Consider the following 19865-nt stretch of genomic DNA (forward strand, 5'->3'; position numbering starts at 1 on the left):
CTTAAGTTATAAACTTTAACGAATAGAGGCAAAGCTCAAACCATTAAGCTCTAAGCTGACAATCAAACTTGACCATTATTTCATATCAACCTAAGATTGTCAAAGATGGAAAAGGGGTTTTTGCGATTCCTTAAAAATGATATGGTTAATGAATGATTTTGCAGTATACAAATTATCCGGTCATAAAGAATAAGTAAATTAAATACTCCGTATTACTTACGTCGTTAAAACTAAGTGAAATTAATGAGTCACGTTTTATAAATAGTATCATTTGACTGCTTTCTGAATAATATCATTTGAATTTGACTAGCGTGTGGGTACCCAAAAAAAAAAAAATCAACAGCTTCAAATCCACCCAAGTACAATAATAAATCTGGCCCGTTGAATAATAATCAACAAATAGTCCATTTTTGATTTATTTATATTCTCAAAACATAGATCACACACATTCACAGAGAATATCCCACTTACTCACATGGCACACATTAGCAACATGCCGGAAATTGACACAAAATCCGGTTACTGCAAATCAAACTGTACCTTCTACAGTAAACGGAAACCGGTACCTTTACCATCAAACGAAACACTCGATGTAACCACCTTCATCTCGGCGCGTGCACACCACGGCACAGTCGCCTACATTGACGCCTCAACCGGCTTCCGTTTAACATTTTCCGACGTATGGAAAGCAGTTGAATCTCTCTCTTCCTCATTATCCGATTACGGTGTTCGTAAAGGCGACGTCGTTTTACTACTTTCACCTAACTCAATTTACTTCCCAATCATTTGCCTTTCCGTTATGTCATTAGGAGCTGTTATAACAACCACAAATCCGTTAAACACGAACCGCGAAATTAATAAACAGATCGCTGATTCGAAACCGATGCTCGCGTTTACTGTCCCCGAGCTGTTACCAAAGCTCGGGGACTCTGATCTCCCGATCGTGTTAATAGGATCGGGAGATGGTATCGGAAACGTGAAATTGGTTAGCACGTTAGCCGAAATGATGGCTAGTGAGCCTAATAGGACACGTGTCAAGGAAAGAGTGACACAAGATGATACGGCCACGCTTTTGTACTCGTCCGGAACAACCGGAGCGAGTAAAGGCGTGGTCTCGTCTCATCGCAATTTAATTGCGATGGTTCAAACAGTTTTAGGACGGTTTGATTTAAATGGTCTTCAAACATTTTTATGCACGGTTCCGATGTTTCATATATACGGATTGGTAGCATTTGCGACAGGACTAATAGCGTCTGGTGCGACTATTGTCGTCCTGTCGAAATTTGAGATCCATGAAATGTTATCTGCTATTGGTAAGTACAAAGTCAGTTACTTACCACTAGTGCCACCAATTCTGGTGGCACTAGTAAATAACGCAGAAAAAATAAAGGAAAAATACGATTTGAGAAGCTTAAAATGGGTGTTATGTGGCGGTGCGCCGTTAAGTAAAGAATTAACGGAAGGGTTTATGGAGAAGTATGGTGGAGTGACGATTATGCAAGGGTATGGGTTAACGGAATCGACCGGAATCGGAGCGTCAACAGATACGGTTGAGGAGAGCCGGAGATATGGGACGGCGGGGATGTTGTCGTCGAATATGGAAGCGAAGATTGTTGATCCGGTGACCGGAAATGCATTGCCGGTTAATCGGACAGGGGAGCTTTGGCTTAAGGGTCCTACGGTTATGAAAGGTACGATAAGCAAATTTATGATTTTATTGTTGTCTATATCATATTAGAGAATTTGAATTAGATTTTGCCTACGTTATTTTATTGTTTATTACAGTACATTCTTGGTTGTAGTTTAGCTAAACATCTAGTCTTGTCTTGATTATCTCAAAAAATTAAAAAGTGATAATATAAAAACTACTGTAATTCTTATTCTTATTCTTATTCTTATTCTTACTACTATACATGAAGAGGTATTTTGCCATCTTGAACAGTTGAGCTCCACCATAAGTATATACGGAGTAATATATATTTTATATAAATATATAATATATAATATATAATGATCCTTAAAGTTGAATGTATAGGTTGACTTTGACACAATTAGAGCATTAGACCACCCCTATGGTTAGTTACCCGCTCATTACCCGTAACTAACTATAGGCACCATTTAGTTACCCGCGTTAGTTACCCGCTTTCACCATAGATTTAACGGAAGAGTTATAGGAATTGCGGGTCTCAGTGCTTTTTATTGTTGAACTTGATGCTTTATTGCTTGTACGTTGTATATTAAGAGGAGTATTGTTTTAGCCATGATAGGAAGTGTTTAGTTATGAGTTAGTTATAGGATATTGGTGTTGATGTAGCGCTGATGTGGAAGGTTAAGAGGATGAATAGTTTAGTTACGATAGGGAGTGGCCTTATTGTGTCTGAACATTATCTGATATTAATTGAAATGTTCCATTTAGTTACGGGAGTGATATTGTAACATTTATGTATAAACAATGATGATTTACAGTGTTATACAGTACAATACTGTAAATTATAATTAGTTGTGTTTATAATAAAAATGGTTGTGTACATATTATCGCCCCTTTATAGTTAAGCAAGAAAAAAAAGATAGTAATTGTAAAAAAAAAAATTATTATTTAACTTTCAGAGGTTTAGTTTAGGATGAAACTAAATGAATCAAAAGAAATGGAAAAAATAGTTTTTTTAAGGAAAGAAAAGAAAAGAAGGTGAAATTGGGCTTAATTTTTTCCACAACAATTCATTCTAAACTGGAACAAAGCGTAAATTTCACTTTAATAATCATTGGCTATACGTTAATTGTCCAAATTTTGGTACTGCGAGATTGTTTATTGTCGTAAGGCTTGTGTTTCGTCCTTAGGTACAGAGGTATCTTCGAACATAGGTAAGATAAGCAACCGTATAGGGTCCAAAAATTTAGAAGCGCTCAAAATTTGAATATGTAAATATTTTTCTCAATATATTTAATTAAATCAAATAAAAAATTGTCTACTTAGTTTTTCAAAAAAAAAAAAAAAAAAAAAAAATTGTCTACTTAGTTATTAATAGTTAAATACAATGTAAATAAATAAATAAATAAATTGGAGTATTATTTTTTATGCATAATAAAAAAAATTAACGTATATGTGAACCCATTTTATTTTCGTCTAGAACCTTTAAATTTTGTCGAGATAACCATGCTTTTAGGTAGTCCTTTTTTAAAGGATGTTAAGATACGTGTTAGTCCTTTTAGGATCAAAAGAGGAAGTAAAATGAGTGTAGTATGTTTATGCATTTTAACGATAATCTTAACTTAAAGGAGATGATATTTCCACATCTACTTTTACTTCATCCACCATTATTTGATATATTTTTCTCCAAATATCCCTCCATAATATTTAACAGAAAACTTGTTTAAGTTATCATTTAAGGGTATTTTAGAACATTTATGTGGAAGGAGTAAAAGTAGTGGTCAATATATCATCTCCCTGATATGATTAATATAAGTGAATAGAAAGATGTCAACTGTAATTGTATGTCATATGATTAGATATACGGAGTAGATATTTAGGCCGCCCTTACTTGATGTCAAAACCAAAAGTGACTTTTTTTTGACGAAATTAACATCCATCCAATAACGGGGTGTGAAAATTGACAAAAGAAGAGACGTCGGTCAAATTGATGACGGGCGAAGAAGAATGTTGGCACTCAAATCTTTAATTTTGACACATCATTTTTATATTATTATATTATTATTTTATTTTATATTTTTAATTTTTAATTATATTTTGTTCTCCCCGTTATAACTCGTAAAATACAGACGGTGTCAACTCACCGTCAAGAACCTCTAAACCTTTAAAAAAAACTTAAATTTATCTTTCACATTACAATCACGGTTTTACGTGTGGACTGATAGAAGTACACGTTAGGGTGGTTTCGGTATGTTTGTTGGGGTTAATGGTTACGTGGGGACAAGCTTTTTGTTGACAAAGACGATGAAAGTGGTTTCACTCTCATCTCACTTATAACCAAGGTTGTAAAAGTCACGAGTCGGGGTCGCATCGGTCGAAACCTAAAAAGGACGCGTCGGCCGAGTCGGGGACGCATCAGGTACGCATCGGTCGTTGACCAACGTTGACTTTATTGATAATTTCTTAAATATATATTTAAATATATATTTAAATATATATAAAATACTTGATTCTGTATCATAAATTTCTTAAATAAGAACTTGAATTTAAATACAATCAAACTTAAAACTTAATTAATGTTACCGAGTACATAATCAGTAAGGACACAGAGAAAAGAGCGGCCCAAAAAATGAAAACAAACCCTAATTTTAGAACATATCACATCTTGACGAAAATTTGAATGTTTTTGACCAACTTTGACCGTCTTTGACCGAACTTTTAGATTTGACCGTCTTTTGAGTTGTTTTCAGAAAAAACGGGACGGAGAACTCAAAAAAACGACGCATCGGCCGACGCGTCGACCAAGTCGACCGACTTTTACAACACTGCTTATAACTATAGTAATCTTTAAAATAATATAATTAATTAAATTAATTAAATTAATCAATTACTTTATGTTTGGTTTATATCCACCGACAGCTAAAATAGGGATAAGGGCATAAGTCGTCTTTGTTTTTTCATGAAAATAAAACTTAATGCAGTAAATCATCTAGCTATTTAATAGTTTATGAGAAACTTATGTTGATGATCTCTCTGATTATATAAAAAATACTCCATATGAGTTTAGTCTTTTGTACTTTTTATTTATGTTGTTAGTCTTTTATTATATCTATACATATATATAAATCAAAAAAGTTTTTGGGTAGTAGTCATTTTCTTATTAAATTGAATTAATTATTAATTATAATTTAATATATACATATAGATTTACATATCTATAGTTTTCATTAAAATTCTATAACGATGATTTCATTATTAGGCTAATTTTTTTGTTAAAAAAAATCAAAAAACAAAAGAAAAAAAATCTAAGCATGGTGAGTAATGTCATTAATCTAAATAAATTTGAATTAAAATTAAATCTTATTAATTAATTATTATTATTAAATTTTATTAATAATTATTTTCATTATTAAAGATTAATATAATTTTGCATTATTTCAATTAATTTTTTTGAATTGAGTACGCGAAGGTATAAAAGCTAGGCAGAAGGAAACCAATTCTAAATTTATATTTTAATTTACGTTTTTAAAATAAAATGACAACCAATATTATCTCTTATGATCGGATGTGGATTGTTTAATATGCATTTGAGGTGTTTGATAAAATGTTCAGCTGACGAGTTTCTTAGTCGGACTCTGTGGTTCTACAGGTCATTAAACTAAATGGCTTTTGCATTTATATTCACTTAATACCTAAAATATATCATTAAACTGTTTCGTTTAAATAAACTCGTAATTCTACGGGTCATTTCACTAGTAAAAGGGGCTAGGGACGTTCGCGGAGTCCGTGCCTTCCGTACCGCCGTAGGTCGTTCTTGGGCGGATCCCGCTCCTAAACATAAGGGATAGGGGTCCTGGGGCCGGGCCTACCATATCAAAAGGGTCGTAGAAAAAGAACCCGGTTTAGAGGGATTACTAAAAAGAGAAAGAAAGTGATAGATGTACTGAGCTGTTTCCGCTGTGTTTATGAATTGCATTTTATATATATATATATATATATATATATATATATATATATATATATATATATATATATATATATATATACTAAGATAAAAATAGATAAGATTTGGTTAAAATCTCATACGGAGTATAAAATATAAAATATAATGATAATAAAAGACGTGCCATTTGTTATTTGACGTGGACGAAGTAGCTAGAGCATCAAATATCGTTAGTTTGTTGCATTAAAAATATTAAAATTTACGTAACTTGTACGTAGTAGTTTAACACTCAATGCAAATACAAAACGCATGTATACCAACATATTTAAAAGTAATATTTATTTTTATGTAGTTAATAAATAATATTGTTAATAATGAATACGGAGTATATTAGAATTAAATGGATTAGTTGAAGAAATGGCCGAAAAACTCGGTCTTTCAACTATTGTTTTAGTTGTAGTCTTATTTAAAAGATATATGATTTTGGGCTTAAACAGTTAAAAATATAAATATAGTATCTTTTAATTATCAAAATATTAAATTTAATAAATAAAATTAGGTAGTATATAATTTATATTTATATATAAATAATTATAAAGATATTAATGGAGAGAAATAAAAAAAAAAATTTAGTCGTTAAGTTAATAACACCACTTAAAACCACTTTTAAAATTTGTCAACACCACGAGCTCTTCAACTAAAAAGAATAATTGTTTGTAACAATCAAATACCACTTCTGCAAATTTTCAACACCATAGGCTCTTAAACTTTAAAAACTATATGTTATATAGTATAAAGGTACGTGATGGCTCACAATTGAAACTATTTGAAAAACTCAAAATTCCAAGTGATTTTTAACTATTTTTTAACTACCGTATAATGCACGGGCTCCATACATTAACTAATTTATAAAGTGTTAGCAATTTAGTAATTTTATAATTTATTATCATTTTATTAAAAATATCAGCTCTAAGGAATCAAATGAGAACCTTTTTGGTCCACATAACTATGAGAACTAGTAGGTCGAACAAAAACAAGGGCGGACGCACAAAATTAATTCTTCGAACATTTTTAGTTAGATGCAAAAATTCAGCTTGTTTTACATTCATGTAGAACATGATGTTCTACATCTACATTCTTGTAGAACATGATGTTCTACATCAGTTTTTCAGTAGTTTTCTAACATGTTTTTGTGATTTTAGAATTTAGATTTTAGATTTTAGATTTAAGATTTAGGGTTTAGATTTTAAGATTTAGAGTTTAACACGAACGGATTAGGGTTTTGGGGCAAACCCAAAACACTAACCCTTAAACGCTAAACTCTAAATCTGACTAAATTAAAAAAAAAAAAAAATGAAATTAAACAAAAAGAGATGCATTTCTAACAAAATTAAAGAAGTTCGAACAGGATTGAACAAAAATATAACTAGTCGAACAAAAAATGTAGGACATGATTTTTGTTATATACTCGGTATATATATAAATTAAATGATTATAAATAAATTTATAATATTAAAGTTAACACACTTAGACTAATCTCAACTATGACACCTATCATACAACCACATTGGTGCCACGTCAGCACTATCTCAGCACCTTCTTTCAACCACATTCCCAATCACATTCTCAACCACATTCACTAACAACCATCACATCAACCACATCGATCCCGCTTTCAATATTTTTTATTTTATCACATTATTAATATTATTATTATTATTATTATTATTATTATTATTAATTATTAATGTATTTATTTTTTTAATACTTTTTTTCAACTGTTTTTTTTTTATTTTTTTTAACAAGTTGATTAAAATAGATATAGATATTATCATTAAATAAAAACACAAATAACATTAGTTAAAGTACAATTAAAAATAAAAAAACAAGACATAATTAAAAACTACAAATTTGAAAAACATAGAGCTTAATCTTCTTTGTCGGACTTGTACTCCGCTAAGTACTACTTGGTGAGTTTGCTCCGATATTTCATTATCAAATCATATTGGTCCGGAGGAATGTTGGTAGAAACTTCTCGAGATAAAAGCCTTAAACCATCAAACTTCGTACCCGTTTATGCTTCTTTTCGTAACTCCTCCATAGTTTGCCTTGTAGCTATGGACGAATCGATAACACGAGCTCGAGCCTCGTCCGAAGAAAGCCGAGAAGCCACATTCGAAGAACCGGAACTTTTAGCACTTTTTGAACTATCACGACCTCGTGGACGACAGATAGGATCTCCCCGGAATAAAGGCAGCAAATTCGGTACATTCGTGGACGGTATCGGTCTCGGGTCGGGATCTTCAAGATTAATTGAGTTGGGTTGGGCGCGTTTGTTGTTGAAGCCTTCATAAGTTATAAGTTGAGGACAATCTTTTATACTATTCCAAGCATCTTCGTATGAGAATGACTTAGTCGGTTGAAGTTTGAAACCTTTTTTCGCATGTTTCATAATCTGCGTCATTCTCTCCACTTTTCGGTTGTTTTAGCTTTTCATTAATTCCAATGAAGATCTTGATGTCTTACAAATTTTACTCCACTTTCCCGTTAATTGATCTTATCAGCGAGGCTCGGTAACCAACCTGTTGTACTCCTCTCGGACGGTGGACCAAAATGTCCCGGTAGTTTGCGAGTTCCCGATAATGTTGTTTTCAGAAGCTCTCGCCTAACACTCCTCTATAATTCGACTTTCATCATCGAACCACATAACATTTGCCCGTTTTCCTTTTCCACGTGACTCGGGTGTTTGTGTTTCTTCAACTTCTTCAGTTACAAATTGAGTTTCTTGAACCGCATCAATATCGGGTTATGAACCTTCTGACGGAGGGTTAATTGGTGTGTTAACTTGTGGTTGATACACATTTTGGTGGGGGTTTCCGAAATGTTGTGGTGGCCTTGTGGATGACCAAAACTGAAATTTTGTGGACCTCCGTATCCGTAACCAAAATTTTGTTGAGGCGTTCCGAAACCACCTAGTAGATGAGTGAAATGTTGTTGGAATATTGAAACCTTGAAACCTTGAAATTACAAAATAAAATTTCATAATAAAATATGGTTTTTCAATTACCACAGAGGCATTGCCGGAGTGGTTTTCAAGCCTAAGTAGGGATTTCCGCAATTAGTTGTCAAGCCACCCGGGTTCAATTCCGATAAGGGGAAGGTTTTCTCTAGAATTTTTCCGCGATTAGTTGTCAAGCAACCCGGAACCCGCGATTAGTTGCCAAGCAACCCGGGTCAATCCTTGGAGTTTTCTACCTAGCGTGTGTGAGTCGCAAATGAGAGTATTCGATGCTAAAATTTACTGTTAAAAAAATACCTTATATGAAGGTCAAATAAGTAAGTAGTAATTATAATTGTTTAATCGGTTTAATCACTAGAATAATCTAAAAACAAATTATTCCCCCCTCCTATTTAAATGCCTTTTAGGAATTTTTGTTAGATGTAAAATATGATGAATTAATGTAAGCTTTTATTTTAAATTCAAAGTAAATTTAAATGAATTTATTTAAGAAATTAATGATTTATGCTAATAAATGATGGTAAAATAAGAGTTCATTGATATTTAATAGTTATATTTTGAATGTGTAAACTTATTTCAGAAGAGCTATAAATAATAAGACACATTTATTTTAAAAGGGGAAAATAGTTTTTTTAACATTTTTATAAGTGACAACATCTATTTTGCGTTCACGTTAACAATTCGGAATAAGCGAGAAAATATGCTCTTTGAAGATGACTCTTTTGGTCTATGAGTTTTCTTTTAACGGTAAGTCAATCTCTTAATTGATGACGTGTTTTAATATGGCTAGGTCAATTTTTTTATTTTTTTTATTTATTTTTTTTTTTTGAAAAGCAAAAAGTTTTATTACAATATCTGGATTGTATCGTTACAAGTCCCTATAATCATCTATACAATGATATGAACAAAGTCGAAATAATTGGAAAAGGTTGGATTAAACTATAAACGTGAAGTCGGGAGAGACGAAGCCTACTTAGCACTATGAGGGAACGAACTTGAAAGGAACAAGCGGGGACGGAGGAGGCAAACCGTACCGATCAAGCGGCGACAAAGTAGCCAAACAAACCATCCCATTTAATCTACCCACATAAACTAAATAGAAACTTCGGACTCTACCCGATTTAAATAATGTCGTGTTAACCGATTCCCATGCGATTTGGAGGCGGTGCTACGTAATAAGAAGGGTTGAGTAGCCATTGATGCCATTCAATAGGATTTTTCTTCCGAGAACGATTTGAGATCCAACTAAAACTTTGTGATTGAATCTCGGAGATGAGTAATGCGGGATTCCACATTACACTTTTTTTTTTTTTTGGGACAGCGATTGGGATCACCCGAGTGGGACTAAACCACCCGTTGCGATCATCTCACGTTTCGACTATGCCGATGCAGCGATAATAACCCCGCCCCCATTGCTGCCCGGGAGGAAACCTTGAAACCGATCCAAGGGCACGGCCAAGTAAAAACCCCCTCCCCTTTACCCCCCAAACGATAGGGGAAAAGTGCCATTGGGCCATGAGTGGATACTTCATGGCAGAGATGAAATGCCCTTTACACTTACTCTTAGTAATAATAGTTATGTATTTTTTTTTTTTTTTTTATCTTGAGATTTTATTTCAGGTTACTTTTTTTTTTTAATACGAGTAAATTCTTTATTGTTATATTTAAAATGAAATGGAAATAAATCTAAAGAAGTTAAAATTTATAGAAAAAGTGAATTTAATCTCTCAGAAGCTTCTATAAACTAGTTTGTCCAATACATTTTTAATGTCCTAAATCGAATTCAATAGATATATCTTACAACATTGCCAATCCCATTTAGCATTAAAAAGTTGTTCGCATCCCATCTCAACTTTGCATCGTCGGACCCCTGTACTTTATTTCTTTTCAACATGGATGGTCCTTGTAATTTGCATTCTGAATCATCAATGCTCCCTTTGGTGCATATCCACTGGGACCATTCTTGACAAAAAAAAAAAAAAAAATGCAAACCACATAGACCACCGGTGATTCAAATGCAAATCACAGATTTGCAGGGATCATTTTTAAAAATCACAGGGATCACCAGTGATTTCTTAAACAAACCACAGGAACCATTCATGATATTTTGTCTAAATTAAATGTTATATAATGTTGTTGTAGGATACTTTAGTAATGCCGAAGCTACTGCCTCAACATTAGACTCAACCGGATGGTTAAGAACCGGAGACCTTTGTTACATTGATGAAGACGGGTTCATATTTGTGGTAGATCGATTAAAAGAGCTCATCAAATATAAAGGTTATCAGGTAATTCATATATAAACAAATCTCTCACATTTGCATACAATTTTAGCTTATACAGATGTGTGACTTAATTTAGATATTACATATATGATAGATAATGTAAATGTCCAAAAGAACCTTTGCCATATCTCTGGTGGCCAGGGAAAGATCAGAAACGGCTTCGGTTTAACATATTTACCTGTTTTATATGTCATATACATCCGAGTAAAAATACTCGTTGGGTAGCCTAAACAGCAAAAAACCTTATATGTTTATATATTTTATGTGTTGCATCGGCACTTATTATTGTTGCTAAATATAATGCTTGGCTGATTCCTTCCAATAGGTTCCTCCAGCAGAACTCGAAGCTCTGTTACTAACTCACCCTGAAATTGACGATTGTGCTGTGATCCCGTAAGTTCATATATTGGTAACAAAATCTACAATCTGAAATGGGCAAGTATGATTCTAAAAACTTTTGGTTATTAACTGTGTCACAGGTTTCCTGATAAGAATGTTGGGCAATTTCCCATGGCGTATGTGGTGAGGAAAAGTGGAAGTAATTTGTCTGATAAACAAGTTATGGATTTTGTTTCCGGACAGGTACATATTACTCTAACAAAATATGATATATATATATATATATATATATATATATATATATATATATATATATATATATATATATATATATAGTGGTAGGATCAAGAGGGAAGTAACCATTCGGGGGGAAGCGGGGGAAGCAAAAACTTTTTTTTTTTTTTCGTTTTTTGAAAAAACTTTGTTCACGAACATTATAGATAATGAAAATATGAACATTTAGTAGAGACACTTTGTGATAAATGTTTTTATTTTGGCGGGAAAACGCTCGAAGAAGTAATATATAACAATTATCGTGTTTTTCGAGCGTATTTTGTGGTTTTAGCTATTGGGGTTTAGATATTAGGGTTTAGATATTAGGGTTTATAGGGTTTAGATATTAGGGTTTAGAAATTTAGGGTTTAGATTTAAGGTTTAGATTTAGGATTTAGATTGAGTTTTTAACACGAACGGTTTAGAGTTTAGAGTTTAGAGTTTAGGGTTTAGGGTTTAGGGTTTAGGGTTTAGGGTTTAGGGTTTGGTGTTTTGGGTTTATGGAATAAACCCAAAACACCAAACCCTAAAACCTAAACTCTAAATCGGGCTAAATTTTACTTCACAAAACATGAAGAAAAAAAAACGTTCATATTCTTCACGAACAATATTATCTTGAATGTTATTTTTGTCGATCGTTTTCCCGCCTAAATAATAACATTCATCACGAAGTGTTTCTTCTAAATGTTCATATTTTCGTGTGATCTTAATGCCGGAAAAAAAAAATTTCAAAAAAAAATTTCAAAAAAAAAAAAAAATTTTGCTTCCCCCCGCTTCCCCCCAATTGGTTACTTCCCCATTGATCCTGCCCTACTTCCCCATTGATCCTGCCCCTATATATATATATATATATATATATATATATATATATATATATATATATATATATAACGCGAGTATCAAAACTTTAAATACAAGCGAGTTAGACAAGTAGCTTTCATCGGGTCAGCAGTACTAATTTAGTTATATCACTAGGTGGCTCCATACAAGCGAGTCAGACGAGTAGCTTTCATCGGATCAGTACCAAAGAACCCGTCGGGGAAGATACTAAGAAAAGATTTGATACAACTCGCAACTTCCGAATCAAAAATGTAAAATAAGAAGAATATATTCATCAACTTCAATAGAGAAGTTTATTTGATAGGGCTTGAAGTAAATGATGTGCTTGCTTATAAGTTTTGTATATTCTTACCAAAAAATGCAAGTCCTAAGAATGATTTATATGATCAAAACATGTCCACTACAACATGTTTTGGTAATCTATGACAATAAATAACAACAGTTTTCTGTTGCCTTTTTAATTATATGAAAAGATTAAACTAATTTAATGCAGGTTGTAATGAATTCGTGTACACATCTATACGTGTGAGTTGTAACTAGCTAAATAGATTGCACGTCGCAGAAGTGTGGTTTGCGAGGTTTGTTAGGGAATAAATCAAAAGTCCCGCATTAGACACGAGAAAAAATAAATGTATGCATAAGTGTATCTTTCTAAAAATGGTTTTAGAGTACTGTTTGTACAATTCTTGGCAACCCTTGTTAAGGGAACAAGGATATTGAGATGTGATCACTGAGTGGATGATATTACAGGGTATGATAATGAATGTATGCTTGTTGGCGATTCCTCGAAGGTAGTACGAAGGTATCGTACTTTACGCCACCAAGATACGAATGTAACTCATAGAGAGTATTATGTGTGAGTAATTGTGACTTAGAGTGCATGTCAACTTCAGAGATCATGTTCTCCTTTTATAGGGTTAGGCAATAGCTCTATCACCAGCTGTCTAGGTGGGATCAGTCTCCAAGGCGATCTCTGATGAGACAAAGGGGACTTTCCCTTTGGCCGACTGCCATTCCTACTGGTTTAAGAAAGCTATCCTACAACATTCATCTTTTGTCATTTGGATGTTATTGGAAGCGAGTTTGGTCAACCCGCTTACTTCTCTCCTTCAGTCTAGGCAATCTTGTGACTTTAGGATGAGTCTTTGTCCATTGGTAACCGTGATCCCTTCGTCACCACGTTCCTTCATTACCATTGCTTCGTATAACGGATGTGGTTTATTACCAATTCTGAATATTAGGATTATACTTTGGGAGCATTCTTCTTTTATCATTTGGGCGCCATTATTTGAGTTTGAGGATATCCCACTCATAGTTTGTATTTGACATATGTGTTCTTGTGATCCAATCTTATGTCATCTACCCTCGTTAAGCGTGATATCTCTGTTAGCTTATCTTCGTTTATTATCTTGACGGGGAGATACACTATCAAGTACTAAGAGTATTTTGGGCTTATGCAGTGTTGTAAATCTCCTTATTTCTCCCTGAGATCTCTTTGAGATCTCGTTTTTAGAGGGCAACCGAGACGAGATGTCAATCTCTCGAGATTTCCCGGTCAACAGGGTCAAACTTGGTCAAAAGTCACGATTTCTCGAATTTTCTTGCTCATTTCTTGGAATTTCTTACTTATTTCTCGAATTTTTTTGTAAAATCTCGTATAAATGTATATAAATATACATATAGTTATTTACATATATAAATTTATAGAAAAACTAAAAAGTCAACGTCCGATATCCCCCCAGATTTTTTCGAGATGCCGAGATCTCCCAAAAAATGTCCAAACGAGATCTCTCCGAGATCCGAGTTCCCCAACTTTCGGCTTATGTATGTATAGGACATGTTGTTTGGGCTACGGATCCATCTAGTGGTATCAGATCCTGGTTATAGCCCTGATTTGGTGGACCGCATAATGGGCGCACCTTTCAATGAGCCGAATAATGAGCGGAACTGACTATTGTACGAGAGGAGGTTTATTGGGGTGTAAACCAAAGTCCCCCCCCCCCCTGGACGTAGGAAGAAACAAATGTATGCGTGCGCGACCAGGTCATGACCTAGATTTCCTGAAGACACTTCGCACAACGATCATTGCGCATGTGTGGTGCGATGCATGTCTTCGAATAATGTTAGTAGTGACCAAAAAATCTTTCGGTTACGACCAAGGTTTCTCTGTCATTATCTTGTTGCGACCTGAATTTTTCGATGATGAGCTAGTCACGATCTAGTTGCAACGGTCATGAGATGGTCGCGTCGGTTATGACACGTTTGAAGTACGTTATGACCCGATCCTGACTGAGAAATTTAGTTAATGATCGAGATATTTCAGTACATGCATACTGCCCAAGTGTGAAGTGTGTGAGAATATAGGTCAAAATGCTATTTTACGTGATTTTAGATCTCACACACACACACACACAAACACACACACACACACACACACATATATACTCCATCCGTTTCATTTCAATAGTCCCCAAATGACTTTCAAAGGTTTTTTTTACTCAACTTTGACTCGAAATATCTTAATTTAATGTGTGTTATATATTATTTGATGAAAATTATACCAATCAAAACACATTAAATGAGCAAAATATCTTAATTTAATTTGATGAAAATTATACCAATCAAAACACATTATTTGACTCGAAATATCTTAATTTAATTTGTGTTATATATAATTTGTGTTATATATTATTTAATTTGTGTTAAATATTATAAATTTCGTCAAATAATATGTAACACAAACAAAAATATTTTGAGTCAAAGTTGAGCAAAAAGGACTTTGAAAGTTAAATGAGAACTGTTGGAATCATGAAATGAGACAGAGGGAGTATATAACTTATCTCTTATGCCAAGTTCTCTCGAGATCTATATATATATATATGGGCTAATCAAGAGAGGAATGAATTTTTAGGAGAAAGGAGAAGTAAAAGATTATATACATATAATGTTATTCTCTAAGCCAAAATTTGTAAAACTTCATCGGAAATATCAAATTTCCGTGAAATTTGTTTTTCAACATTTCTATAAAAAAATATCATTTTACATTAAAAATGTTAACATTTTCGACAAAATCAATAACATTTATTAAATATAATGTTTTCTGGGTTAAAAAAATATGTATTTCACCACTTAAAATTTATTCTACGAAAACATTCGTCATAATTAATGTTATTCTTATTATAGATTTTGATCAACAAAATATATTTTTGTCCGTATCAATTATGTTTTACACATATATCATGAACTAGTATAGGGATGACAATAGATCTAAAAAAATCCAAGATCCGTTGGTACCCGCGCCCGTGATGGGCAGGTAAAATAAAAAATCTTTATCCGCGGGTAGGCGATGGATGTAACTTGTATCCCCGGACGGGTCGCGGGTGGGTGATGGATACAATAGATCCGTTGCGGGTAAAATTCGATCCGAAAATCCGTAATACCCGTTCGAATAATCCACGGATATACCCATTCAAAATGGGTGAAAATCGCCACCTTGAATAAATGGCCAGTAGGTAATAATACTCTGTATAAGTTTCTACATTCGTCATATCATTTTGGTATCGAACTTTTTAGTAACTAGAGCGTCCTACAACTACACATTACATGTATTATATAATCAAAGAATGTTGTTGTTTGTTTCGTTTATTAGACTATCTTAATGAAGCTAATTTTTACGAATTACTTTAGTAATTCGTCAACCTACTGTATGATTACTTTTAGCAACTAAATTTTGATGTTTGTTAATTTTAAACATTGTAGCTTCACATATATTAGCAAAAGAGTATAACTAAAATATGTTTTCTCATTTTATTACATCATAAACATGGATATTTGACTGGATGGTCTTTTTCATGTCACTTTTAATTTTGTAATAATGTTTATTTTTTATTTTTGAATACTTTAATTTACATATACTTCATGAATAAAATCCGCAGGTAAACCCGTGACCCGCGAATATCCGTGGATACGGGCATGGATCTAAAATAAATCCGTTAACCAAGATCCGCGGACTAATGGATCATCAAAAAATCCGCGGGTGCGAGTGTTGGATGTAGGGATCCGCGTCCACGACCCGCGAGTGCCATCTCTACTATGTAAATACAACGTTATATATATATATATATATATATATATATATATATATATATATATATATATATATATATATATATATATATATATATATGTGTGAATAACGAAATAATTAATAACATTATTTATAAAGAATGTTTTACTTCTCATTCCCCAAAAAATCAGTTTCCCCCTCGATTACTTCCTAAAAATCAGTTGCCTTTCAAGTTGTGCTCATATATGGAAGCCTTTTAATATATGATTGTGGGTTCTATTCTTATTACAGTCATATATGGGATATTGGAGGTATTTTATGGGCAACAAACCCTTATAACGTGAAGTTGATGAGTTTTAATATGAAACACATGATTAAGATGTATCTCGCAACCAACCATTGGTGTGCTATGTTAATAGATTATCTTATTAGTGGAATCGATTTTAAGGTTGTGAGTTCGAGTCTAGTGATGCACAAATAAATATATATATATATATATATATATATATATATATATATATATATATATATATATATATATATATATATATATATATATATATATATATATATATATATATATATATTGGTGGATTACTTGTGTAACAACAACAACAACAACAACAAAACACAATCCCGCATATGCGAGGTATGGGGGAGGTGAGATGTAGACAATCCTTCCCCTATCCTAGAAAAAAGACGAGTCATTTCTCCACCCGAAGTGAAACACTCCCAAGAGTAGAGAAAGTCATCCCTCTCAATGTTCTATGGATAGAGAGATTGCTTCCAAAAGGACCTCCGGCCTATAAGTAGGAAACATTTTAAAAAATAAAAATAAAAAATGAGACGCCATGAAAATGGTAGAATCAAATTTCCATGTGTTTTAAAATACTGCCTGGAATTCAATTTAGGCTCTAAGCGACAGTCAAGTCGCCAATAAATCGACGCTTGCTGTTGACTCGATTAATAGAGCCAAAAATTTAAATGTGATTATTGCTTATAAAAGATAAAAATTTAAATGGATATAGGTAATAAGTGCTTGATAAAAATTTAAATGGATATAGGTAATAAGTGCTTGTTTCAATTGTTATCAACGAGGATTCGACGCATAAGAAAATATTAAACAAAAGATACGGTTATGACAAGTCAAGAAAACATAGATACACTAGAATGTTCGTTTAGCACAGTTTGTGCTTTGATGATTATTAGGCATCCGGGATGTCAAGAGAGATTGTATCGCGAAGATGAGATCAAGTCTCGGGATAATACTAGTTGTCCTTGGTTGAGATATGATAATGTACGAGATTGATTGGTTAGTTGACGGTATGCATATATGTATATATTTATTATTTTCACTAAACATTTCTTAGACATTATATATAGGCTTGAACGCTGATAAGGGGAAGGGTAAGAATGTGAAATTGCTTGAGTAGCTTGTTGACGGTTGTTATGAGACTTGAAAATCGCACTTATAATGATGGCTTGTAGTTTTGAAGGGGTAGATATAACCTAAAAATACATGCTCTAATACCACGTGAAACGATCACCGAACGACACTCAAAAAACAACTTCTTATTTTTAAACATTCTGTGCGCGGAGTGCACACTTAGTTGTGTGCACTCTGCGCACTAGGCTTCTTATAATGAGTGTCCCTTTAATTGGTTACTCATTAATGGCCTACACATTGGTGTGCTATTTTAATATGTTACCTATTAGCGAGCTATTCGTTGGTGGGCTATATATATGAACGAAAAATGAGTTAATGATAAGGACACAATCGTGTTTATACACATCCACCGACTGTTCTTTAAATTATAGCGGCGGAAATAGTAATACAACCGAACTTGAACCGGATGACGGAAATTATTGTCATAGATCATCCATCCATATGTTCCAAATAAAGACATATACTCCCTCATCATAGATTAATTGTCTAGTATTCATTTTCGACATGTCTCAAATTAATTGTTTAGATATAAAAAGTAAATTTAATGAAATTTTCAATATTGTCTTTAATTAATTAATTAAATTACAAAAGTGAAAAAATATTTTAATAAATTGATTGAGAGTAAAAATATAAAGTTAGAAAGAAAAAAAAAATACGGTGTGAGAATTTCTTAGGGTGCGTTTAATAAAACTAAATGATTTAGTGCTGAATTATTCAAAATCTGAATGGTCAAGAGCCTCCGAATAAGGTTTGCTCTGAATGAAAATATGCTGTTTGATAATCATTTAGAATGAACGAAATGAATTGACTAAAACTACCTTATTAACATGTGACATGAATAAAAAATTCAATATACATGTTAGTTAGGTGATCAGGATATGATTTGAGGAGAATATTATAGATAATTTAGGCTCTTAATGGTTAAGAGAGTGTTTCATCTCTGAATGATTCAAAGCTGAATTCTGAAACATTCAGCACCATATGTCATTCAGAGGTCATAAACAAACACACTGAATGCTGAATGGTTCAGCATTCAGTGCTGAACCATTCCATTAAGAGGCAAACAAATGCACCCTTAAACTGTGTCTTTTTTATTTGAAAACATTTAGTCGGAGACAGATACAGGAAGTAATTAGTTGCAACAAGTAGTCAATTTATTTCCATTCAAACATGCATTATAATTTCCTAACACTTTTTTCTGTGATTTCTTTCAAGCTGTGTCTAAGAAAATTAAGTGTGGTATTTTTCGTTGAAAAAGGTGTAATCTCAAATTCATGAGCGTGTAACATGTAACATGTAACATAATAATGTGGTTGCTTTTGCTTTAAATGAAAGATTCAATTCAAACCTATGAACGTTGAACATCAGAATAAAATCGTCACTTGAATACTTGAGAAGCTGATGAATTTTCAGAGTCTTCTCATAAACGGCAAGAACTACGAGAACCTTTTAATTTCATAGTTTTTATTCATATAGATTGTGACGATCGCTCCAAATCCATATGGACGAACACGTCATTCATCGATTTCATTGCGAGGTATTTGACATCTATATGATACGTTTTGTAAACATTGCATTCTTTTGAAAATGCACACCATAAATGAATATTTAAATCAAAGGTTTTCGACATCTGATGATTTCTACATATAGACAATCATCGTAAATAATAGTTTACAATAATACTGTCGTTGACAATGCAGTCAAAATAAGATATATGGTGATGATTTGGTGAATGCAACGTTTCCTTGAAAAATATGTCATGTAAGACTCCATGCACATAGCTTGTCTAACATATAAGCAAACAGCGAAAGACTTCTAGGAAACCTGAGAATAAACATGCTAACAAGTGTCAACACAAATGTTGGTGAGTTCATAGTTTTAGTGTTGTACATAATCTGTATATAAAGGTGGATCACAAGATTTCAGTTGTTTCATCCATAAACGTTTATCAAAATATTCTACAAGATTGAGCACCCTAGTAACTAAACTTTAACGTTTTAATAAG

At 32.9% G+C, this 19865-nt stretch overlaps 1 protein-coding gene across 1 annotated transcript; it reads left to right on the forward strand.

Moving 5' to 3' along the window:
- Positions 1-440: 440 nt before the first annotated feature.
- On the forward strand, positions 441-12830 carry LOC139893775 (peroxisomal OPC-8:0-CoA ligase 1-like). Its single transcript, XM_071876963.1, has 5 exons — positions 441-1691; positions 10753-10898; positions 11221-11288; positions 11375-11477; positions 12483-12830. The coding sequence occupies exons 1-5, from the start codon at positions 476-478 to the stop codon at positions 12600-12602; spliced, it is 1653 nt and encodes a 550-aa protein (XP_071733064.1). The 5' UTR covers positions 441-475; the 3' UTR covers positions 12603-12830.
- Positions 12831-19865: the final 7035 nt, after the last annotated feature.

This window comes from Rutidosis leptorrhynchoides, chromosome 2, assembly GCF_046630445.1.
Source record: "Rutidosis leptorrhynchoides isolate AG116_Rl617_1_P2 chromosome 2, CSIRO_AGI_Rlap_v1, whole genome shotgun sequence".
NCBI lineage: Eukaryota > Viridiplantae > Streptophyta > Magnoliopsida > Asterales > Asteraceae > Rutidosis > Rutidosis leptorrhynchoides.